Here is a 25412-nt window from a genome sequence, read left to right on the forward strand (position 1 = left end):
CCTCATACGTAATTTCTGCCATCCCAAACTGGAATTTGGTTAGTAACGCTACAATAAGGGAAGCACTTTGCATCTCAACATCACTGTGCTAAAGACATTTCTAGTGAATTTCATATCAGACCAGTAATAAATATGACTGGGTCTGTTAATGGGTATTTAATCATTTTCCTAATTACTAACCTTATGCCAGCAACACCTAGAAAGGAGAGACTGACAGAACTGAAAATGATCTCACAGGAGACCAGAAGGCAGAGGCGACGACAACTGCTTCTGTACACCCACATTATCTATGTGGTGCAGTGTTTCAAACAGGTTATTTAACAAGCAGCTTGCAGCAAGAGAGAACAAGTACAGAAAGAGAGAGAGACGGGAGATTAGATGAAATTCCCCTCTTCCCCGTCAACCCTGAAGCCACACATTAGATGATTTGTGGAGCAGATTCCCACCAAAAGGAGCTGGAATCTTTACGACAGGTTGCTGATGCAGGGTACAGAGCCAGAAGCACACAGGGCTGGGCAGCGCCTGATCATTCCTCCCAGTGAGGAGGGTAATTTTACTGCTCCTTCAACCTTTCCTCAATGTAAATTCCCCTTAGGTGGATGTGTCTTGGTTGTTGAGCTCTCTACCCTCTCAAGGACAAAAATATTTTTTATGACAGCACACTAACACTCCGGAACTGTATCCTGTCGAGTTTAAGTGCCCTGCATTCAAGGAGTAGGCTGGATTTCAGACATACTGGCCAACCACAGACTATACGGCAGTAAAACACAGCAAGAATAATCTTAAACAAATGATCTGTCCAACACTAAAGAGCAAGCAGCTTATAGGTGTGACCTGGACACAGACTGCCCGCTCCTTTGCGAAGTAGCTGCTATTTGAATCCCAACCAGGAATTCTTAACCAAGCTGCAGTGACAGGAAGATGCTGAGAACATCCTGTAATCAGTACACTGTGCTGGTTTGTATGAGAAAGTGATTAAGGCAGCAACTTTATGACATCATTGCACAATTCCCAAATAAATTATTTTACAACACAATGGGAAGATTACAGACAAAGTCTAGTGCATTTTGCAACAACAACTTGTATTTATATAGCGCCTTCAATGTAGTAAAACGTCCCAAGGTGCTTCACGGGAGTGTTATCAAACAAATCTTTGACGCTGAGCCACATAAGGAGATACTAGGGCAGATGACCAAAAGCTTGGCCAAAGAGGTAGGTTTTAAGGAATTTCTTAAAGGAGGAAAGAGAGGAAGAGGGGAGGGGGTTAGGAAGTGAATTCCAGAGCTTAGGGCCCAGGCAGCTGAAGGTACGACCACCAATGGTGGAGCGATTATAATCAGGGATGCTCAAGAGGCCAGAATTGGAGAAGCGCAGAGATCTTGGAGGGTTGCAGGACTGGAGGAGATTAGAGATAAGGAGACAGAGGCCATCAAGGGGTTTGAAAACAAGAAGCAGAGAAGATTGAGAGGAGATTTGATAGAGGTATTCAAAATCATGAGGTCTGGACAGAGTAGAGGGAGAGAAACTGTTCCCATTGGCGGAAGGGTCGAGAACCAGAGGACACAGATTTAAGGTGATTGGCAGAAGAACCAAAGGCGACATGAGGAAAAACTGTTTTACGCAGCGAGTGGTTATGATCTGGAATGCACTGCCTGAGAGGGTGGTGGAGGCAGACTCAATCACAGCTTTCAAAAGGGAATTGGATAAGTACCTGAAGGAAAACAAATTTGCACGACAACAGGGAAAGGGCGGGGGAGTGGGACTAGCTGAAGAGCTCTTGCAGAGAGCCGGCACGGGCTCGACGGGCCGAATGGTTACAGCACGGAAGGCGGCCATTCTATAACTCTATGGATGAGAATTTTAAAATCAAGGTGTTGTCAGACCGGGATCCAATGTAGGTCAGAGAGCACAGGTGGGTGAACGGGACTTGGTGCGAGTCAGGAGACGGGCAGCCGAGTTTTAGATGAGTTTAAGTTTATGTAGGGTGAAAGATGGGAGGTCGGCCAGGACAGCGTTGGAATAGTCGAGTCGAGGTAACAAAGGCCTGGGTGAGGGCTTCAGCTACAGATGAGCTGAGGCAGGGGCGGAGTCAGTTCTTCTGCCAATCACCTTAAATCTGTGTCCCCTGGTTCTCGACGTTACGGAGGTAGAAATAGACGGTCTTGATACCACAGATTTGTGGTCGGAAGCTCCTCTCAGGGTCAAATATGAACCCAAGGTTGCGAACAGTCTGGTTCAGCCTCAGACAAATGTTAGGGAGAGGGATGGAGTCAGTGGCTCGGGAACGGAGTTTGTGGCGGGGACCGAAAACAATGACTTCAGTCTTCCCAATATTTAATTGGAGCAAATTTCTGCTCATCCAGTACCGGATGTCGGACAAGCAGTCTGACAAATCAGAGACCGTGGCGGGGCCAAGATAAGTGGTGGCGAGGTAGAGCTCAGTACGTGTGGAACCTGCTGTTCTGTTTTCGGATGATGTCGCCGAGGGGCAGAATGTAGATGAGAAATAGAAGGGGGGCCAAGGATAGATCCTCAGGGGACTCCAGAGGTAACGGTGCGGGAGCGGGAAGAGACGCCAATGCAGGTGATTCTCTGGCTACGATTAGATAGATAAGAATGGAACCAGGCGAGTGCAGTCCCACCCAGCTGGACGATGGTGGAGAGGCGTTGGAGGATGGAGTGGTCAACCGTGTCAAAGGCTGCAGACAGGTCGAGGAGGGATAGTTTACTATGGTCAGTCACATAGAATGTCATTTGTGACTTTGATAAGGGCCGTTTCGGTACTGTGGCAGGGGCGGAAACCAGATTGGAGGGATTCAAACATGGGGTTCCAGGAAAGGTGGGCACGGATTTGGGAGGCGACAACACGTTCAAGGACTTTGCAGAAAATACGTCAGCTCCACCGATTACATACAAAATGTCCGACCACACTCGACCGCCACACACAAATGGCAAGATTGCAAGCGAGTTATTTTGATGTTCCAAAGCTGCCTACTGTGCATTTACACAACAAAAGATTACAAATCTTCCCGACTTCGGATACAAAAGAAAGTGGGGGAGGTCTTCCATTCCCCAACACCGTCACTGTACCTGGAGCACAAAACTCACAAAAAGAGGCAGTGTTCGGACATAAGTAAGCCTTTTCCACCTGGACCACCAGTTAATGGAGGGGATGGATTAACGTGAAAGAACTTGCATTTATATAGTGCCCATCACGTCCTCAGGACGCCCCACAGCACTTTACAGCCAATGGACTATTTCTGAAATTCAGTCACTGTTGTAACTTAGGCAAATGCTGGAGCCAATCTACGCACAGCAAGGTCACACAAACAGCAATGAGATAAATGGCCAGATCGTGTGTTCTGGTGGTGCTGGATAGTGAGGGGGACTTGTACTCAGAAGGTCCCGAGCGGACTCGGCAGGAGATCAGTGCAAGGTGCCGTGTTGCACAGTCTCACAACGCTGATCACGTGCAGAGCTCTCTCCTGGCCGGGCGAATTAGAATCAGGATCAGGCAGTATAAACAAGGGACTACCAGGGTGGAACTAGACCTTAGCAATCAAGTGAACCCGAAACCCGACTAACTATTGACTAATCAACCCTCATCAATCTGAAGAGAAGCTGACTGCCCCTGGTTCAAAGATGCGACTTATTTTGATGCATCTTAAAAATAGGTACAAAGAGCCCAACTCTTCCTAGATGATAGTACAGCACAGAGAAACTTGTACTGAGTGGGCACCAGACCTGGGAGGGGTGGGGGGTGGTCCTGGGGAGGGGGGCACCGGTCCCAGGTGGGGGCCCCGCGGATGGGGCACCGGTCCCGGGGATAAAAACAAAAAAAATAGGAGTCGGCCATTCAGTCCTTCGAGCCTGCTCTGCCATTCAATATGATCATGGCTGAGCCTCTATCTCAATACCATATTTCCGCTCTCTCCCCAAATCCCTTGACGCCTTTTGTTATAGAAATGGGATGGGCAGTGGTCCCAGGGATGGGCGGAGGTGGGCACCAGTCCTGGGGATTGGATGTGTATGTGGGGAATGTGTTTGGGGGGGGTGTGAATGTGTGTGTGTGAGTGTATGTGAGTGAGTGAGTGAGTGTGAGGTGGGTGAGGAGTGTGTGTTGGGTGGGTGTGTTTGTGTGTGTTTGAGTGGGGTGGGGGATGTGTGTGTGGGGGATGAGTGTGTGGGGGGGGGAAAAAGAGAGTGTGTGCGTGCGCATGGTGGGTGAGGAGTGTGTGTTGGGTGGGTGGGTGTGTGTGGGGGGGGGGGGGGGGGGGGTGAGGTGTGTGTGTGTGTTTGGGGGGGTGAGGTGTGTGTGTGTGTTTGGGGGGGTGAGGTGTGTGTGTTGGGTGAGGTGGGGCAATGAGCTCCCAGCACTGCCAGTCCTACCTTGAACTCGCGGCTGAGCTGCGGGGTGTATTCGGAAGTCCAGAGCGCCCGCACCAGCGAAGCCAGCTGCTCGGTCACCTCTCCTCCGGTGCCGGCCTGGCACTGGGCCGGGAAGAGCACCCCGTTGGAGTGGCGAGCCTGAGCCTGCGCCTGCTCCTGCTCCTGGCCCAGCTCCTGCTGGCTCTGCCCGCGGGCCTCTGCCGCTCCGCCGGGGGGCTCCGGCCCGCCGCTGGCCCGCTGCCGGTACTGCTCCAGGGCCAGGAACTCGGCGAAGAGCTCGGTGTTGCTCAGGCACTGCAGCACGGCGTTCATGAAGCAGGTGTTGCCGTGGTTCTTGAGGCCCGACAGGCCGGGCGCCGGCCAGCTGCCGCTGCTGCTGCTGTCGGGCGGGGGGCTGCGGCCGGCGGCCGAGGCGGAGGCCGGGTCGATGCCGCTCATCATCATGATGATGGAGGAGGCGGAGGAGACCCCGGCCCCCAGCCCCATGCCCACCCCCATGGCCGTGGCCGCCCCTGCCCCGGCCGCCCGGAAGCTCCTGAAGCCGCCGTCGTCCTTCTCGTCATCGGCCGGCTCCTCGGTGCCGAAGTGCGAGAGGGTGGAGAGAGTCTTTAGCACCCGGCTCATGAAACCCCCGACCGAGCGCGCCGAGCCCCGCCGGAAAAGTTTCTTGCTGAACGACTTCTTCTCCTTGGCTGCAGACTTGGACATTGTCCCCCCGACAGCACAGCCGCTGCAAAATGTACAGAGAGAATGCAGCAAATAGATAGATTGCAAATGTCCAGAGAGAGAGTAAGTTCTGGCAGAAAAGACAGAGCTAAAGCCAAAAAAAAGTTAAATTGCAAAAATTAAAAAGAGGGAATTAAACAAATTGCTTTAATTACAAACTTTAAAAAAATGCAACATTTCCAGATTGCAACGGGAAAGATTTTTTTTAAAGCTTGCAATTTTTGTTCAGAAAAGCAACAATTTGTAGAATGCAAAACATAAACAAAAGAGGGATGTTTTAAAGGTGCAAAAATTAAAAAACTCGGGAAGACTTTAAAATGCAAGAATAAACAGGAGACTATAAAATGCAAAAATAAACAAATGTGGGGAGATTTTAGAATGCGCAAATTAAAAAACAAAGGCGCAGAAATAAAATTAAAAGATTTTAGGAGATGCAACAAAAAAGAGCAATGGGACAGTGTGGGGAACGGCAATACAATATAGTGAGGGTGGGAGGAGTGGCGTGGAGCGGCAGCGCTTGCAGCAGGCGGGAGGGAGCCCGGGGCCCAGTTACTCCGGTGTCGGGTGTGCAGCTGCTCCGGTGCCGAGTGCCCGGTTGCCCCGGGTCTGGGGTTGGTGCCCGGTGTCGGGGGTCCGGTGGTCCGGTGCCGGATGTCCGGTGCCGGGTTGCCCCGGGTCCGGGGTTGGAGCCGGGTGTCTGGTGCCGAGTGTCGGATGTCCGGTTGCTCCGGGGTCGGTGCCGAGTGTCCGGTGCCCCGGGTCGGGTGCCCCGGGTCCGGGGTTGGTGTCGGGTGCCTGGGGTTGGAGCCGGGTGTCTGGTGCCGAGTGTCGGATGTCCGGTGTCGGTTGTCCGGTTGCTCCGGGGTCGGTGCCGAGTGTCCGGTGCCCCGGGTCCGGGGTGAGTGTCCGGTGCCCCGGGTCCGGGGTTGGTGTCGGGTGCCCGGGGTTGGAGCCGGGTGTCTGGTGCCGGATGTCCGGGGTCGGTGCCGAGTGTCCGGGTCGGGGCTGCAGCGCGCGGCCCGGGCTGACCCCGCGGTGACCCCGGCCTGTTGTCCGCTCTCTCTCTCGCTCTTTTCCCTCAGTGACCGGCCGGATCCCGGAGGCGCCGCTCGGCCCGGCTGCCCGGCTCCCTCAGTCGGCCGCGGATCGGCATCGCCCCTGCAGCCGGGCGGACGGCTGTGAGTTTGTGTTATTTTGTATTCCTTCCCTCGGTTCTCTCAGCGCGGGCAGGTGCTGGGCAAATGTCTCTGTTTCTCTAACTCGATCGCCTCAGAAGCCTGCGGCCTGCGGGCTGGCAGCCGCTGTCCAGCCCGGCGCTCGGTGTCCCTGTCCGGCTCATTCTCCTCCCCGAGACCCGGCGTGTGCTGAAGGCGGCGGCGGCTGCTCCCACCGGCGAGGCCTCTTTCTCTCTCTCTGCCTCCGCTAATAGCGCGCCCCCCAGCCGCTCTCACCAACCATCGCTCGGGCCGGCCGGCCGGGCTCCCTTCCTCCGCCCCGCCCCCTTCGCCATGGCAACCGCCGCGTCCTCGCTCGCTTTCCACTCCCATTGGTTCCTTCGAACTCTGCCCCACTTCTGATTGGGCACAATGGGTGCCAATCACCCGCCCACTTACCCCGCATCTGATCGGGCATAGAGGATGTCAATCGCCAGCCCTGCCACTGATTGGGCACAGTGGATGTCAATTACCTGCCCCTCCCTGCAGCATTGGGTTGAAGTGATTTAAAGGGGAGGTCAGCAGCAGTGGGTGGGTAAAATAGGTAAAGGATAGCAAACTGAGAAAAACCTTGACAATGTGCAGACTTAGTGAACATAGCCTGGCGATCGAAAAAGGTAGACACAGACAGACCCGGCTACCAAGAGAGGACAGGATATGCTCTCACTGCAGTCAGGGAGTGGTGGAGACAGAGATGCACTTCCTCACAGCTTGTAGAAAATATCAGGGCATAAGGGAGAATTTCTACCCAAAATTCACAAAAATATGCTCTGAATTCAGAAATTTGAATGACGACCAAAAACTCCCATACCTACTAGGGGAAGAGAGAAATTGTGTAACCTTAGCAGCACACTATGTTACAGCTTGCCATAAACAGAGGGACAACCACTAAATATAAGAAAAGAGTATATACAAATTATATGAATGTATATTTATACACTCAGGGATATATCTGTTTATACACTGTATGGATAGATCTGTATTTTTGTGTACAACCATGAATGTTTTTCGATGCTTTGGCAACATAAGATGTACCTTGTCATCATGCCAATAAAGCGATTTGAATTGAATTGAAATTAATTTAAAGGGGAGGGGACTTTCTGAAGAATGCCTGACAAACCTTTTTCTTCCTGCAGCCGATTATAAAAGTTCTTTATACAGTTTCTGTTCCAATGCATCACAATCTGCTCCTGAGTTTCTGGCTCCACGTTCCTCCCACACCCAACAACAACTTGCATTTATATAGCACCTTTAACGTAGTAAACCATCCTAAGGTGCTTCACAGGAGTGATTGTCAAACAAAATTTGACACCGAGCAACATAAGGAGATATTAAGACAGGTCACCAAAAGCTTGTTCAAAGAGGTAGATTTTAAGGAGCATCGCTAATGGTGTGGAGGACGAATTCTTGGAATGCATGCGAGATGGTTTCCTGGATCAGTATGTGGAGGAACCAACCAGGGAACAGGCTATTCTGGATCTGGTACTGTGTACTGAGAAAGGGCTAATCAATAATCTTGTGGTAAAGGGGCCTTTAGGGACAAGTGACCATAATATGTTTGAACTTTACATTAAGTTTGAGAATGGTGTAGTCCAATCTGAAACTAAGATCTTCAATCTAAATAGAGAAAACTACAAGAGTATGAGGGACAAGTTGGCCATGGTAGTTTGGGAGACTACACTAAAAGGTATGAAGGTGGATATACAATGGCTGATGTTCAAGGAAATAATGCATCATTTTCAACAAACATATATTCCTCTAGGGCATAAAAACTCAAAAGGAAAAGTGATCCAACCATGACTAACAAAAGAAATTAAAGCTAGTATTAAGTCAAAGGAGGAAGCTTATAAAGTTGCCAGAAAAAGCAGTCAGCCTGAGGATTGGGATCTTTTTATGAATCAGCAAAGGGGGACCAAGAAATTGATAAAGAAAAGGAAAATGGAATATGAGCACAAACTAGCAAAAAATCTAAATACGGATTGTAAAAGCTTCGATAGGTATGTGAAAAGGAAAAGACTGGCGAAGGTAAATGTAGGTCCTTTACAGTCAGAGACGGGAGAATTTATAATGGGGAATGAAGAAATGGCAGAGAAATGAAATAAATACTTTTTTTCTGTCTTCACGGCGGAAGACTCAAAAAACCTCCCAGAAATACGAGAAAACCAAGGGTGTGATGAGAATGAGGAACTTAAAGAAATTATTATTGGTAAAAAAACAGTACTAACAAAATTAATGGGACTAAAAGCCGATAAATCCCAAGGACCAGATGACCTACATCCTAGGGTTTTGAAAGAGGTGGCCATTGGAATAGTGGACGCATTGGTTGTCATCTTCCAAAATTCTATAGATTCTGGAAAGGTTCCTGCAGATTGGAGGATAGCAAATGTAACCCCGCTATTTAAGAAAGGAGGGAGAGAGAAAACGGGGAACTACAGACCTGTTAGCCTCACATCAGTAGTTGGGAAAATGCTGGAATCTATCATAAAGGATGCAATAACTGGGCACTTAGAAACTAATAGTAAGATTGGGCAGAGTCAACATGGATTTATGAAAGGGAAATCCTGTTTGACAAACCTATTGGAGTTCTTTGAGGATGTAACTAGTGGAGTAAACAAAGGGGAACCAGTAGATGTGGTGTATCTGGATTTTCAGAAGACCTTCGATAAGGTCCCACACAAGAGGTTAGTGAACAAAATTAGGGCACATGGAATTGGGGGTAATATACTAGCATGGATTGACAATTGGTTAACAGACAGAATACAGAGAGTAGGGATAAAAGGGTCTTTTTCAGGATGGAAGGCTGTGACTAGTGGGGTACCGCAAGGATCGGTGCTTGGGCCCCAGCTATTCACGATCTAGATCAATGATTTGGATGAGGGGACTAAATGTACATTTCCAAATTTGCAGATGATACAAAGTTAGGTGGCAGTGTCAGTTGCGAAGAGGATGTGAAGAGGCTTCAAGGGGATCTCGACAGGCTCAGTGAGTGGGCGAGAACATGGCAGATGGAATATAATGTGGATAAATGTGAAGTTATGCACTTTGGTAGAAAAAACAGAAAGGCAGAGTATTTCCTAAATGGTGAAAGATTGGGGAATGCAGATGCTCAAAGGGATCTGGGTGTCCTTGTACATGAGTCACTAAAAGTGAATGTGCAGGTGCAGCAAGCCATTAGGAAGGCAAATGGTATGCTGGCTGTAAAAGCTTTTGTAGATATGTGAAGAGAAAAAGATTGCTGAAGTCAAGCGTAGGTCCCTTGCAGTCAGAATCAGGGGAATTTATAATGGGGAACAAAGAAATGACAGACCAACTAAATACATATTTTGGTTCTGTCTTCACAAAGGAGGACACAAATAACCTCTCAAAGATGCCGGGGAACATAGGGTCTGATGAAAGGGAGGAACTGAAAGAAATCAGTATTTGTAGGGAAATGGTGTTAAGGAAATTGATGGGATTGAAGGCCGATAAATCCCCAGGGCCTGATAATCTACATCCTAGGGTACGTAAGGAAGTGGCCCGAGAAATAGTAGATGCATTGCTGATCATCTTCCAACATTCGATGGAATCTGGAACAGTACCCATGGATTGGAGGGTAGCTAATGTTACCCCACTATTCAAAAAAGGTGGTAGAGAGAAAACGGAGAATTACAGACCGGTAAGCCTGACATCAGTAGTGGGGAAAATGCTACAGTCCATTATAAAAGATGTAATAGCAGAGCACTTGGAAAACAGTGACAGGATCAGACAAAGTCAACATGGATTTACAAAAGGTAAATCGTGCTTGACTAATCTGCTGGAATTTTTTGCGGATGTAACTGGTAAAATAGATAAGGGAGAACCAGTGGATGTGGTGTATCTGGACTTTCAGAAGGCCTTCAATAAGGTCCCGCATAAGAGATTAGCGTGTAAAGTTAAGGCACATGGGATTGGGGGCAAGGTATTGACTTGGATAGAGAACTGGTTGGCAGACAGAAAGCAAAGAGTTGGAATAAACGGGTCTTTTTCCGAGTGGCAGGCAATGACTAGTAGGGTACCGCAGGGATCGGTCCTTGAACCCCAGCTAGTCACAATATATATTAATGATCTAGACAAGGGAACTAGATGTAATATCTCCAAATTTGCAGATGACACAAAGCTGGGTGGGCGTGTGTGCTGTGAGGAGGATGTCGAGAAACTCCAGGATGATTTGGACATGTTGGGTGATTGGGCAGAAACATGGCAGATGCAATATAACGTGGATAAATGTTAGGTTGTCCACTTTGGTGGCAAAAACAGGAAGGCAGATTATTATCTAAATGGCAATAGATTGGGAGAAGGGGAACTGCAACGAGACCTGGGTGTCCTTGTGCACCAGTCGCTGAAGGTAAGCATACAGGTGCAGCAGGCGGTTAAGAAGGCAAATGGTATGTTGGCCTTCGTAGCGAGAGGGTTTGAGTACAGGAACAAGGATGTCTTGCTGCAGTTGTACAGGGCCTTGGTGAGACCACATCTTGAGTATTGTGTGCAGTTTTGGTCGCCTTATCTGAGGAAGGATGTTCTTGCCATGGAAGGAGTTCAGCGAAGATTCACCAGGCTGATACCTGGGATGGCAGGAATGACGTATGAGGAGAGATTGGGTCGATTGGGTTTGTACTCGCTGGAGTTTAGAAGAATGAGAGGTGATCTCATTGAAACTTATAAAATTCTGACAGGACTGGACAGACTAGATGCAGGAAGGATGTTCCCGATGGTCGGGGGGTCCAGAACCAGGGGACATAGTCTAAGGATAAAGGGTAGGCCATTTAGGACAGAAATGAGGAGGAATTTCTTCACCCAGAGAGTGGTGAACCTGTGGAATTCTCTACCACAGAAGGCGGTGGAGGCCAGTTCATTAAATATATTCAAGAAGGAGTTGGATATATTTCTTAAGGCTAAAGGGATCAAGGGGTATGGGGAGAAAGCAGGGACAGGGTACTGAATTTGGATGATCAGCCATGATCGCATTGAATGGCGGAGCAGGCTCGAGGGGCCGAATGGCCGACTCCTGCTCCTATCTTCTATGTTTTTATGTTTCATTACAAGAGGATTTGAGTACAGGAGTAAAGAAGTCTTACTCCAATTATATTGGGCCTTGGTGAGACCACACCTGGAGTACTGTGTACAATTTTGGTCTCCTTACCTAAGGAAGGATATACTTGCCATAGAGGGAGTGCAACGAAGGTTCACGAGATTGATTCCTGGGATGGCAGGACTGTCGTATGAGATTGAGTAAACTAGGCCTGTGTTCTCTTGAATTCAGAAGAATGAGAGGGGATCTCATTGAAGCATACAAAATTATTACAGGGCTTGATAGGATGGATGCTGGGAGAATGTTTCCCTTAGCTGGGGAGCCTAGAACCAGGGGCCACAACCTCAGGATAAAGGGTAGGCCATTCAGGACTGAGATGAGAAGAAATTTCTTCACACAGAGGGTGGTGAATCTTTGGAATTCTCTATCCCAGAGGGCTGTGGAGGCTCAGTCATTGGGTATATTCAAGACAGAAGTCGATAGATTTCTGACTAGTAAGGGCATCAAGGGATATGGCGAAAGGGCCGGTGAATGGAGTTGAGGCAGAAGATCAGCCATGATCTGATTGAATGGCGGAGCAGGCTCAAAGGGCCGAATGGCCGACTCCTCCTATTTCTTATGTTCTTATGAGGAGAGAGAGGCGGAGAGGTTTAGGGAGGGAATTCCAGAGTTTAGGGCCCAGGCAGCTGAAGGCACGGCCGCCAATGGTGGAGCGATTAAAATCGGGGATGTGCAATAGCCCAGAATTGGAGGAGTGCCGAGTTCTCCCTCAGTAGTGTCCTGTGAGTGTCACAATAAATTAAAAGCTCGAGATTTGGGGTAGAGCTTGAACTCACAACCTTCTGACTCAGGAAATAAAAGTTTTACAAGTTTGTCAAGCAATGAGTTCCTGGAGGTTATTGGCAGATAACACAAGTAAATGTCAACATCTGCCGATGTGCATCTATTCTCCTTTTTTCTGTCGTTACATTTGCCTCAGAGAAAACCAGAAGCAAGCTAACCCAGTAGCAGGGTCCTGGTTTTGATGTAACTGTGATAGAGGAATATTGGTGAAAACAGGAAACCAGTATTGGTGCCAATTCTCAGTCACCCACATCAGCTGTGGCCTTGGATGTTGCCCCAGAGTGATAGTGAGCAGCTCCCCATACCCAGCCGTGACTGTGACTTTTCATCCAACGCAATGATTGTATCAGCGGTGTTACAGTAAAATCTGACCACAAGAACCACACAAGCCAGCCACAGGCAAAACTCACCCTGAGAACTCAGCAGAAACGAGCAAAGTGGTGCACTCAGCTTTTTAAATGTTACTGTATTTGATTGTGCATTTTGGGTGGAGTTTAGAAACATAGAAGATAGGAGCAGGAGGAGGCCATTCGGCCCCTCGAGCCTGCTCCGCCATTCAATGAGATCATGGCTGATCATCCAAATTCAGTACCCTGTCCCTGCTTTCTCCCCATATCCCTTGATCCCTTTAGCCTTAAGAAATATATCTAACTCCTTCTTGAATATATTTAATGAATTGGCCTCTACTGCCTTCTGTGGTAGAGAATTCCACAGGTTCACCATTCTCTGGGTGAAGAAATTCCTCCTCATCTCAGTCCTAAATGGCTTACCCCTTATCCTTTTTTTTAATTCATTGATGGGATGTGGGCGTCGCTGGCTAGGCCTGCATTTAGTGCCCATCCCTAATTGCCCTTGAGAAGATGGTGGTGAGCCGCCTTCTTGAACTGCTGCAGTCCATATGGTGTAGGTACACCCACAATGCTGTTAGGAAGGGAGTTCCAGGATTTTGGCCCAGCGACAGTGAAGGAACGGCGATACAGGTCCTGTAGTGTATGTAACTGTTCTACCTTTAAGAGAACTATTGTATGTAACCGTCCACCTTTAAGAGAACTATTTTAGGTGTGGCACTACTTTATCTTGGCAGCTGTATACTGTAATACCGACGGTGACCACACCGGTATATAAGTGCTGTGTCAGGATTTATTGGGCAGATTCGCCCTGACCTTCGAATAGTAAAGTCCTGTTAAAGTTACTCTTGTAGTCTGTGTATTAATTCGCCATAATACCTACAGACTTTACAGTGGCGACGAGTTCGATCTTACCCTGCGGCAACAATACTTCCGAAGCAGTTAACGAGCGTCGAGAAGAGGCACCCGCCCTCGTCGTTCCGCTGAGAGGAAACTCGAGTCTGCAGAGCAAGGAAGAAGGAAGAATTCAGACACGAAGCCTTCCATCAGCAACAGGCACTGATTGTCCCTTCTGCCACGGTGGTGAGTGAGCCGATCAGCACGAGAAGCAAGTCGGCCACGGTGACTGTGAGTAAAGGGAAAATAAAAAAAATAAACGGAGGATAAGGGCGGTGAACTCGACCACGGTCGGGGGAAAGGAGCCGGACAGAAGTCGGGCCCAGAGGCGCTGAGACTGGGGCAGCGTGGAGCACGGAAGCCGCGGTACAAGCGGGCTGGGAGACGCAACGGCGTCGTGAGACAGCTAGACCGCGACCGGCGAAAAAGGCCGGGCAGCTACCGAGGCCACGAGGCGCTGCGACCGGGATCGTAAGGCGTGGGAAGATAAAAAAATAAATAAACCGCGGTGAACTCAGCCGCAGCCGGGGAGGAAAGCACCGGACTGCGAGAGGGCTGGGAGGCGCGATTGGAGTGAAAAAGGCCGGGCAGCGACCGAGGCCACGAAGCGCTGCGACCGGGATCGTAAGGCGCGGGAAGATATAAAAATAAATAAATCGCGGAGAACTCAGCCGCAGCCGGGGAGGAAAGCACCGGACTGCGAGAGGGCTGGGAGGCGCGATTGGAAGCCGCTGAGGGAGAGACAGAGCCCGAGCGAGCGGGAGAGACAGAGCCCGAGCGAGGGAGACTGAGCGAGATCCAGCCCAGCGGCTGAAACTGTTCGCCGTCAACGGGTTGTACCCAGCGCCGGTTGCCCTGCCGAGAAAAGGGAACAAGGAACGCACTGAAGCCGACGCGCAGGCTGCGAACCCCGAAAGCCAGCGGTCGTCGCCCGAGGGAAAAGCTTACCCCTCCCGCCAGGGGAAGAAACGCGGGAAGCCGCCAGTAGGCGGGGAAGAAGACAGAAGCAGGAAACCGCCATTTTGAAAGTGGGCGGGGAAAGAAGACAAGCGCTGGAAACCGCCATTTTGAAAAAAAAAGTTAAAGAAATATTTCGTTGTTCTCAGGAAGAGTGTGAAGATGCCTAAGCGTAGTAACATCAACGGTTTCGATTCCGATGTGGAAGATTGGGCCACGTATGTAGAACGCATCGAGATATATTGTAAGGTCAATAAGATAGCAAATTATGACAAAGCTCTAACCTTACTAAACTCAATGGGTGCGAAGACATACGGGTTATTGAAGCATCTTCTATCACCAGCTAAACCGGCGGATCAGTCTTTCGCTAATATTGTTGCTGTCCTGAAGGATCATTTTAACCCCGCACCGCTGATGTTAGCGGAACGATCAAAATTTTACGTGAGAACGCAACGAAAAGAGGAAAGTAACGCGGAGTACCTGGTTGAACTGCGTAGGCTAGCAAAATACTGTCAGTTTGGGGTAAATCTGACAGAGGCACTGAGAGACAAGTTCGTGTGCGGGATGTCGAAGGAAGGAACACAAAAACGACTGCTCGAAGAGAACGATCTTACACTTGATAAGGCTGTCCTTATTGCAGCATCGCACGAAGCCGCAGCGAGAGGCACGGCGGAAATGCAGCGGAAGACAGCGGTACTCAGTGTGGATCAAATGACTTCGGGTACAACGAAATGTTATCGTTGTGGGAAGACAACACACGACCAGAACCAATGCTGGTTTAAAAACCAGGAATGTAGAAAATGTGGCAAGCTTGGTCACATAGCTGAGGTATGCCGGTCAGGAAAGAAGACCAGCAATAATAAGTCACTGCAGAAGAAGTACAGAAAGGTACATAAGGTGACTGGGAAGAGTCCAGATGAACAGAATTCGGACTCAGACTCCAACAGCAAGGAACTGGGTAGTCTGAGGGTTCACAATGTGAGTAAAGAAGCTGACCGACAAACTATCTGGGTCACACTACAGATTGCAAAAGTCCAAGTGAAGATGGAAGTGGACACTGGATCAGCGTTGACGGTCATGAATAAGCAAGATTACAAAAAGTTATTCAAACATATTCCCCTACGGGATACGGAGATAGTATTGCAGACATACACGGGGCACAGAGTATACCCCATCGGAAAGATAGAAGTCAAGGTGAGATACAAGGACAAAGATCACCAAGGGATGGACATGTATGTGCTGCCCAAGGGAGGTCCACCACTTCTGGGACGGGAGTGGATCAGGAAAATAAAGATAGACTGGCATTCACTAAACACAATGACGGTAGATTCCGGAAAGGAAGATGTCAAACCTGAACGGTTGTCCAGAATATTGGACGAAGCTAAAGAGGTATTCCAGCAAGGACTGGGAACACTGAGAGGAATTAAAGCAAAAATCAAGATTGCAGAACATGCAAGCCCAAAATTTTTCAAAGCCAGATCGGTACCTTACGCGATACGACCTGCTGTGGAGGCAGAACTGGAAGAGCTTGAACGTTCAGGGGTACTGTCTAAGGTGGATTGGAGTGAGTGGGCCACGCCCATTGTGCCCGTCATGAAGTCTTCATCAAGTAACAAGCCAGGGGGACCGGGAAAGGTCCGCATCTGCGGAGACTTCAAGATCACAGTTAATCCGGTGCTTCACACGGTACAATACCCGCTCCCGCGGATTGAGGATATCTTTGCTTCATTGTCTGGCGGGAAACACTTCACCAAGATAGACCTGGCACAAGCATACTTACAAGTGGAAGTCGAGGAAGAGTCGCGCCAGTATCTCACAATCAACACGCACAGAGGCTTGTATCGTTATAATAGACTGGTTTTTGGAGTAGCTTCGGCTCCAGCAATTTGGCAGAGGGCCATGGAGCAGGTCTTACAGGGTATTCCAAGCACGCAGTGTTACTTGGACAATATCCTGATTACGGGAGAAGACGAGGAGGAACACCTCACAAATTTGAAACTGGTGCTCACCAGGTTGAAGGAATATGGCCTTCGAGTTAATCGCCAGAAATGCGAGTTCTTCCAGAAACGGATCTCGTACTGCGGTCATGTCATTGACCAAGAGGGGTTGCACAAGTCACCTGACAAGATAGAAGCTGTCGTGAAGGCCCCCGCTCCGGAAAATGTATCACAGTTGAGATCGTTTCTGGGGTTGATTAATTATTACCACAAGTTTCTGCCAAATCTATCCACGGTGCTGCATCCGCTGAATGCTCTGTTGCGGAAAGAAGTACCATGGAAGTGGAGCGAGGACTGTAAGAAGGCCTTTCGCAGAAGCAAGGCGTTGATTACCTCTGAGGAAGTGTTGGCTCATTTCAACCCAACGTTACCTCTTCGTCTAGCTTGTGATGCTTCCCCTTATGGAATTGGAGCAGTACTTTCACACAAGTTACCAAATGGCTCGGAAAGGCCAGTCGCATTTGCGTCCCGATCATTGACCTCCGCTGAGCGAAATTATGCTCAGATAGATAGGGCGGCCCTCAGCCTTGTGTGGGGAGTAAAGAAATTCAATCATTACCTGCAGGGCAAGAAGTTCACATTACTGACAGACCACCAGCCGCTGGTGTCCATATTCAACCCTAACAAGGCCGTTTCCACTATGACAGCGCAAAGGCTACAGAGGTGGTCCGTGTTACTTGGGGCACACCAATATGACATCGAATACAAAAGGTCCAAACAGCATGGAAATGCTGATGGGTTATCGCGCCTACCGTTGCCAGTAGTAGAAGAGGCGGCTACAGTGGACCCGGTAGAGATGTTCCACTCATCCATAGTGGAATGTCTACCAGTAACAAATTCGATGATCGAAAAGGAAACAAGAAATGACCTGACTCTCTCACGAGTCTACGATTTAACAGTGGAGGGATGGCCAGCACATGGCGAACCAACGCTGCCCGCATTTTCGCAAAGAAAAGAACAGCTGTCAGTGTGCCGAGGAACCTTGATGTGTGGATCTAGAGTGGTGATTCCACCCAAACTTCAGCAGAAGGTGCTAAAGGAGCTTCACGAGGGGCATCTGGGTGGAGTGAAAATGAAGAACCTAGCAAGAGCGTTTGTGTGGTGGCCAGGTATTGATGGAGACATCGAAGAAATAACCAAGAGCTGTCTAGGATGCCAGAAGGTCCAAAACGCGCCACCACAAGCTCCTCTGCATCCATGGGAGTGGCCCTCATCTCCTTGGCAAAGGGTACACGTCGGCTTTGCTGGTCCATTTATGGACTCAATGTTTCTAATCGCGGTGGATGCACACTCCAAGTGGCCGGAGGTAATAAAGATGTCCTCCACCACCACGGAAAAAACCATCACAGTATTAAGGACCATATTTGCCAGGAATGGGCTGCCGGAACAGATCTGTTCTGATAATGGACCGCAATTTGTGTCCGAAGAATTCAGGAAGTTCTTAAAAAGGAATGGGGTCAAGCACTACACGTCAGCCCCATACCATCCCGCCACCAATGGATTAGCTGAAAGGTTTGTCCAGACCTTCAAGAAGGCCATAAAGGCCATGGGTAATGAAGACATCAACCTACAACATAAGGTAGATAACTTCTTGTTGGCGTACAGGAATGCAACACATGCGGTCACAAACCAAACTCCCGCCATGATGTTTTTCAATAGAAGACTAAGATGCCGGCTGGATTTGATTAAGCCAAACGTCAGAAGGGACGTAGAGAACCGGCAATTTCAGGGCATGAATGAAAGGCCAACTAGATCCTTTCAGATAGGTCAACAAGTTTTGGCCCGGGACTACCGTACCGAGAAATGGCAGCCTGGAACTATTGGGAAAAGGCTAGGGCCGCTGATGTATACCGTGGACATTGGTGACAGCATAATAAGGCGCCATGTTGACCAGATCATAGGGTCATCCACAAAGGACCAACCTACTCCACAACCTTACACGGCTAATGTTGAAGCAGAGATACCCAGAGCACCTACCTCCGATCTGGTAATACTGGAATCAGATGAACCTGACACTGTCCTTCAAGCCGAATCGACCTTGCCAGAAGAACCTACTACCCCGCCGAAAACTACTACACCACCAAGGCGTTATCCGGACAGAGTCAGGAAGCCTCCAGAGAGACTGAATCTGTGAACTGTTTTGCATAAGTTGTATATATGTTATGATGTTATGTTAATGGGGAATAAGTATGTTGTAAGCTAAAAAGGGAGGATTGTAGTGTATGTAACTCTTCTACCTTTAAGAGAACTATTGTATGTAACCGTCCACCTTTAAGAGAACTATTTTAGGTGTGGCACTACTTTATCTTGGCGGCTGTATACTGTAATACCGACGGTGACCACACCGATATATAAGTGCTGTGTCAGGATTTATTGGGCAGATTCGCCCTGACCTTCGAATAGTAAAGTCCTGTTAAAGTTACTCTTGTAGTCTGTGTATTAATTCGCCATAATACCTACAGACTTTACAGGTCCAAGTCAGGATGGTGTGTGGCTTGGAGGGGAACTTGTAGGTGGTGATGTTCCCATGCGTCTGCTGCCCTTGTCCTTCTAAGTGGTAGAGGTCGCGGGTTTGGAAGGTACTGTTGGAGCTTTGGCGAGTTGCTGCAGTGCATCTTGTAGATGGTACACACTGCAGCCACAGTGTGCCGGTGGTGGAGGGAGTGAATGTTGAAGGTGGTGGATGGAGTGCCAATCAAGCGGGCTGCTTTATCCTGAATGGTGTCAAGCTTCTTGAGTGTTGTTGGAGCTGCACTCATCCAGGCAAGTGGAGAGTATTCCATCACACTCCTGACTTGTGCCTTGTAGATGGTGGAAAGGCTTTGGGGAGTCAGGAGGTGAGACACTCGCCGCAGAATTCCCAGCCTCTGGCCTGCTCTTGTAGCCACAGTATTTATATGGCTGGTCCAGTTCAGTTTCTGATCAATGGAAACCCCCAGGATGTTGATAGTGGGGGATTTAGCGATGGTAATGCCATTGAATGTCAAGGGGAGATGGTTAGAGTCTCGCTTGTTGGAGATGGTCATTGCCTGGCACTTGTGTGGTGCGAATGTTATTTGCCACTTGTCAGCCCAAGTCTGAATGTTGTCCAGGTCTTGCTGCATATGGACACGGACTGCATCAGTATCTGACGAGTCTCAAATGGTGCTGAACAGTGTGCAATCATCAGCGAACATCCCCACTTCTGACCTTATGATGGAGGGAAGGTCATTGATGAAACAGCTGAAGATGGTTGGGCCTAGGACACTGCCCTGAGGAACTCCTGCAGTGATGTCATGTGATTGAGATGAATGACCTCCAACAACCACAGCCAACTTCCTTTGTGCTAGGTATGATTCCAACCAATGTGACCCCTGGTTCTGGACTCCCCCGCCACCGGGAACATCCTTCCTGCATCTAGTCTGTCTAGTCCTGTTAGAATTTTATAAGTTTCAATGAGATCCCCTCTCATTCTTCTAAACTCCAGCGAGTATAAGCCCAATCAACCCAATCTCTCCTCATACGTCATTCCTGCCATCCCAGGTATCAGTCTGGTGAATCTTCGCTGCACTCCCTCCATGGCAAGAACATCCTTCCTCAGATAAGGCGACCAAAACTGCACACAATACTCAAGGTGTGGTCTCACCAAGGCCCTGTACAACTGCAGCAAGACATCCTTGTTCCTGTACTCGAACCCTCTCACTACGAAGGCCAACATACCATGTGGCTTGAAAACCAAGTTAGCGTGGGGGGGGGGAAGGAATTTATTTGTACTTGTGGATGTAATATCAGCATCAAGCTCAGACAGGACAAGTGCAGCGCAAATTGTAATGAATTTTGAATTGTTTTGTTTCATTTTCAGAGATTTTTTGATCCTAAATGAGATTGGTCGACTGATTTCAATTGCCAATGGCCGCATTAGTTTAAATAGCAGGCGTTTCTTGCTATTGGAACACACTGTGTGGCATTGTGCATGCCTGGTTATACCTTAGCCAACAGACACACTTGTTTGGATGCTTGAAAATTTCTTTGCAGACATGAGCGCTGATTGTGCTGTGGGAGTGTGGACGGTTCCATGATTGCATCAATATAATTATCCAGATATTTTTGTATGTTGCAATGTCAATTCTGATTGAGAAATTTGCAGGGCTATTGGGAAAGATCAGGGGAGTGGGACAAATTGGAGAACTCTTTCAAAGATAAAAACAGAAACTGCTGGAAGCACTCAGCAGGTCAGGTAGCATCTGTGGAGAGAGACACAGAGTTAACGTTTCAGGTCTCATGCAAAGTCAACTCTGTTTCTCTCTCCACAGATGCTGCCTGACCTGCTGAGCATTTCCAGCATTTCCTGTTGTTATTTCAGATTTCCAGCATCCGTAGTATTTCGCTTTTGTTTTAGAGTTCTTTCAAAGAGTCGGCACAGGCACGATGGGCCGAATGGCCTCCTTCTGTGCTGTATCATTCTATGATAATATTAAGCTTGTCTGATAACCTGACTAGGAAGGAACTAAGGGATTACTACAATGTCCTGAAAGGGTACTGGAGTCACTGCTGCTTCTGGTGATTGATCAAGCAGAAGATACCATCAACTCCCGATTGACAGAGACAGTTCCACACAATATGTTACACCGATGCTAAAAGTGGCGTAGAGCCAAAACCTACTGAACTCGCATTGCTGGTCACCAGAAATGTGTCTTTAAAAATGAAAAATATTGTTATATTTCTGCAGAAGGAAGTCTTATTAAGACTGATTGACCCATTAAGGACCTTGGCCTAGAAATTCAGTTGCGTTCGCCAGCCGTTAGCGCCATAAGAGGAGTAGATCTCGAGCGCTAGGCACTTAGCGGCCGGGCGCAGAACGATCTGCGCCTACGCCCAACTTCAGTAGACATTTAGCGCCGGCGCAAAGTGTTTGCGCGCGCTCAGCTGCGCGCGCAACTTATGACGTCATTTCGTCGTGCAACGCCGTTTGTGCACCCCAAACCGGAACTTCAGTGGCGCCCGCCCAATGTGGGCGTGGCGCTGTTAAGAACTGTGAAGTGGAACGCAGCAGAGGCCCTGCGGGCCTCGGGGAGCGCTAATTAAAGGGCACTTAGACTGAACTATAAAGGCCAGCCATTTTGCTGCAATGACTTTAGTGCAACGGATTTCTGGACAGAGACCAAGGAAGAGACCTTACTGATTTGGGCCAACATAGGAGAGGTATTTTTGGCTTCTGGCCAGAGCTTGGAAATTTGACTCATTGTGATTTCACTGTTTGCAAGTATATTATGGGGGCTGCATGGGGTTCCAACCCTCAGTTCCAGCATTATGTGCGAAGGGCTCGCAGACGCTGTGTGAGAGGGGCAGCCATGCCTAGACGCAGAGGGGCCATCAGGCGTCGGCAACGTAGGCCTTACCCACTCAGGGAATACCGCCAGCAGGTGTCCTATCTCACCATGACTGCGGCGCATTGTGTTAAGAGGCTGCGCTTCAGAAGGGAGGTGGTTGCAGAGATCTGCCAGCTGCTTCACAGAGATCTGCGTCCACAGCTGATGTCCAGGACGTCTCTGTTGGTGGAAGTGAAGGTCACGGTGGCTCTGAACTTTTATGCAAGCGGCTCCTTCCAAGCCGCTGCTGGGGACATAGCTAACATCTCCCAGTTTGCCGTGCATCGCTGCATCCGGCAGGTCACCGATGCCCTTTTCACAAGGAGACACCAATTCATCTCCTTCCCCATGACCCTAGAGAGGCAGGAGCAGCGTGCAGTCGGATTTGCGAGGATCGCCGACTTCCCCATGGTGCAGGGCGCCATTGACTGCACGCATGTGGCTTTGCGGGCACCTATCGACAATGCCGAGGATTACCGCAACCGGAAGGGCTACCATTCCCTCAATGTACAGCTGGTGTGTGACCACAGGCAGCGCATCCTAGCTGTCAATGCCCGCTTTCCAGGCAGCAGCCACGATGCATTTATCCTGCGCCAGACTACTGTGGCTGACATGTTCCAGGCACAGCCTCCCCCAAGAGGATGGCTTATCGGGGACAAAGGCTATCCTTTGTGTACATGGCTCATGACCCCGCTCCGCGCGCCCAGGACCCCTGCTGAGGAGGCATACAACGAAAGCCATCAAGCCACAAGGAACATCATAGAGCAAACGATTAGCGTCCTCAAGCAACGGTTCCGCTGCCTGGATCGCTCCGGCGGATCTCTGCAGTATTCGCCGGATAGAGTCTCCCAGTTCGTCGTCATTTGCTGCATGCTGCACAACCTGGCTATCCGCAGGACTCAGGCACTGCCACCTCACGTTGGACCACCACCTCAGGAGGACGAGCAGGAGGACCATGAGGAGGAGGAGGAGGAGGAGGAGGAGTACCAGCCCAGGAGGGAGCCACAAGGTCCAAGGGCCATCCGTCAGCGGCTTATTGAACGACACTTCTAGGCCCCCTGTCAGGGAATGGCTTGTGGCAATGAAGGCACATGAATGCAGCCGCTCCGCAAGCCCTCAGCCGGTTAACGCAACAACCACTTGAAACATCACACATGGACAAGCTGAATAAAGAAAAAGCTTTATTGAACAAACTCAGGGCCCTTCTCACATGAAACCCAAAAACACACAACACCCCCAAAAAACAGTCAAAAACATATCTCACTCCCACAACCTGGGGAGGAATAACAAAACTTGTCCATCCAAATGGCCTTCATCCTCGGCCTTACCAAAAGAACCCCCCCCCATAGACAACACAACCACCCCCATATAAAAAAACATTTGCCTTCATCCTCGGCCTTACCAAAAGAACCCCCCCCATAGACAGCACAAGCACCCCCATATAAAAAAACATTTGCCAACACACTCTACTTTGTGTGCCGAGAGGGCGAGTCCTTGTCCAGCCTTTTCCGGCCCCTGGCCGACCTGCTGCTCCGCCTCAACCTGGGCCCTGTGGGTGTTGCAAGGCTGGGGGACGGCTCCTGAGGGGCACAATGCGTGACGGCAGTTGCCCTTGGGGGTCGGCCTAGACGAGCTCTGGGCCTCGAGGGGCTGGCTGCTGACTGCTGCAGCTGTGGCTGGGCAGCATCAGTCTCTCCAGCAGCTCGTCGCAGCTTTGCTGGGGGAGTGGCAGTGGCGGCTGCAGCAATGGGGGCAAGCTGGCTGATGCCAGGCGCTCGCTGGTCACCAGAGACACTGGCAGTCAGCCGGGCTGGCACTGCAGCAAGCGCAGCAATCTGGTGAAGGCCAGACCGCTGTGCTGCAGCAGCGCGGCGGGTGCCCTGGCGATGCCTGCCTGACACAGCGAGTGTGGCAGCAGTGAGTGCCCGTACTGCCCTGGTCTGTGCCCGCATCAGACCAGCCAGTGACTGCACGGCACCACTGATCAACTGTCCACTCGCTGCCTGTGCTGCCCTGAAGTCGTCCCGACTCGCGTCCTGTGCTGCCCTGAATTCGGCCCGACTCGCGTCCTGTGATGCTCCGAATTCGGCCCGACTCGCGTCCTGTGATGCCCCGAATTGTGCCCGACTCGCGTCCTGTGATGCCCCGAATTGTTCGAGACCCCTGGCCTGTGCTGCCGCGAGTTGTTCGAAACCCCTGGCCTGTGAGGCCCCGAAATCGGACACACTATGAGCCAGGGACTCAATGGCCTCAGGCAACCGTGCCACAACCCCCATGAACTCGGTGTGCCGACGATCCGAGTCCGCGGACATTTGATCAAGGAGGCGCACCTCCTGGGCGAGGACCGTCTCCGGACTGGAGGCCGGACTCTCCCTCTGGGGAGAAGGCCGCCGAGCTGGCCGACCCTTCCCGCGTGGCTGCACGCCACTGGGCCCAGCAACTACACTCCCCTGCAACACTTCCCCCCTCTGGGGAGGAGGCCGCCGAGCTGCCCGATCCTTCCCGCGTGGCTGGATGCCACTGGGCCCAGCAACTACACTCCCCTGCAACACTTCCCCCCTCTGGGGAGAAGGCCGCCGAGCTGCCCGACCCTTCCCACGTGGCTGGACGCCACTGGGCACAGGAGCTACACTCCCCTGCAACACTTCCCCCCTCTGGAGAGAAGGCCGCCGAGCTGCCCGACCCTTCCCACGTGGCTGGACGCCACTGGGCACAGGAGCTACACTCCCCTACAACACTTCCCCCTGGCTCTCCTCCAGGGAACACGTGTCCCCTCCATTGCCATCCCCTGGCGCGGATGAGGGTTCCCCCGATGTGCCGCCTTCCTCTTGCTCCTCCTCGTCCTCCTCTTCCGAGGGACTGACACTCGCAGCTTCAGGGACCTCCTCCTCACCAGCTGAAAGCAGGAAGGCACAAGAGTAGCTTTAGAGTGAGGACAGGGCGTCAGCGAGGGAGGCATGAGTGGTGGCATTCTGCGCATTGGTCGGACAGTGGCAAAGGATGTAGATCTGAAGCGCAAGGGGAACGAGAGAGGTCCAAACGGTCATGTCCTTACCATTGGGGCCCAGCACAGGGTCGGCATCTCCAATTGCAACGGGGCCAATCACCCGGGCACCCATGACTCGACCCACGCGCTCCTCCAGGTCACTGAGCTGCTGGAACTGGGCACGGCCTCCCCCGGTGACAGTTCGGCTCTTCAGATTCTTGGCCAGCTTGGCCTGCAAGAGAAAGGACGGCCTCTAAGTACAGTGTGGTGCCCTGTTGTTGTGTGCACTGCCTCCCATGGTCGAATAGCTTGGCCAGTGTGGTGCCCTGTTGTTGTGTGCACTGCCTCCCATGGTCGAATAGCTTGGCCAGTGTGTAAAGTGCAGAAAGTGCAATTGATGTTCATGCCAGTGCCATAGCTGCTGGATGAGGGCTGGCCATTAGGCCTTTGAGGTCCCTTTGCCCATAATGTGAGGTCCACATGCAAGGATGAGGAGGACACTGGAAAGGGTACTCACCCTGACAATCCGAGTGAGGTCGTTAAACTTTTTCCAGCATTGGACACCAGTCCTGGGGACATCGCTGTTGGCTGTGACCCTCTGGGCGATTTCCCTCCAGGCTCTCCTGTGCACCCTCTTGGGAGGCTTCTTGCCACTGTCCGG

At 50.4% G+C, this 25412-nt stretch overlaps 2 protein-coding genes across 3 annotated transcripts in view; one reads left to right on the forward strand and one right to left on the reverse strand.

Annotated features, from left to right (window-relative positions):
* Positions 1–5594, reverse strand: part of usp31 (ubiquitin specific peptidase 31) — a 112883-nt gene extending 107289 nt beyond the window's left edge. Inside the window, exon 1 of the mRNA XM_086000063.1 lies at positions 4390–5594. Within this exon, the coding sequence (XP_085856189.1) occupies positions 4390–5097 (708 nt within the window). The 5' untranslated portion in view covers positions 5098–5594. The remainder of the gene's footprint in view (positions 1–4389) is intronic.
* Positions 5595–5657: 63 nt separating this feature from the next.
* Positions 5658–25412, forward strand: part of LOC147110270 (epithelial sodium channel subunit gamma-like) — a 97210-nt gene continuing 77455 nt past the window's right edge. The window contains exon 1 of one of the 2 annotated variants that reach the window (XM_086000064.1): positions 5658–6293. In XM_086000064.1, the coding sequence (XP_085856190.1) occupies positions 5767–6293 (527 nt within the window). In that variant the 5' untranslated portion in view covers positions 5658–5766. The remainder of the gene's footprint in view (positions 6294–25412) is intronic. The other variant, XM_086000066.1, reaches the window with a different exon arrangement.

This window comes from Somniosus microcephalus, chromosome 11 (assembly GCF_052327205.1).
Source record: "Somniosus microcephalus isolate GS21.2 chromosome 11, FLI_Smic_1.0, whole genome shotgun sequence".
NCBI classification, from domain to species: domain Eukaryota; kingdom Metazoa; phylum Chordata; class Chondrichthyes; order Squaliformes; family Somniosidae; genus Somniosus; species Somniosus microcephalus.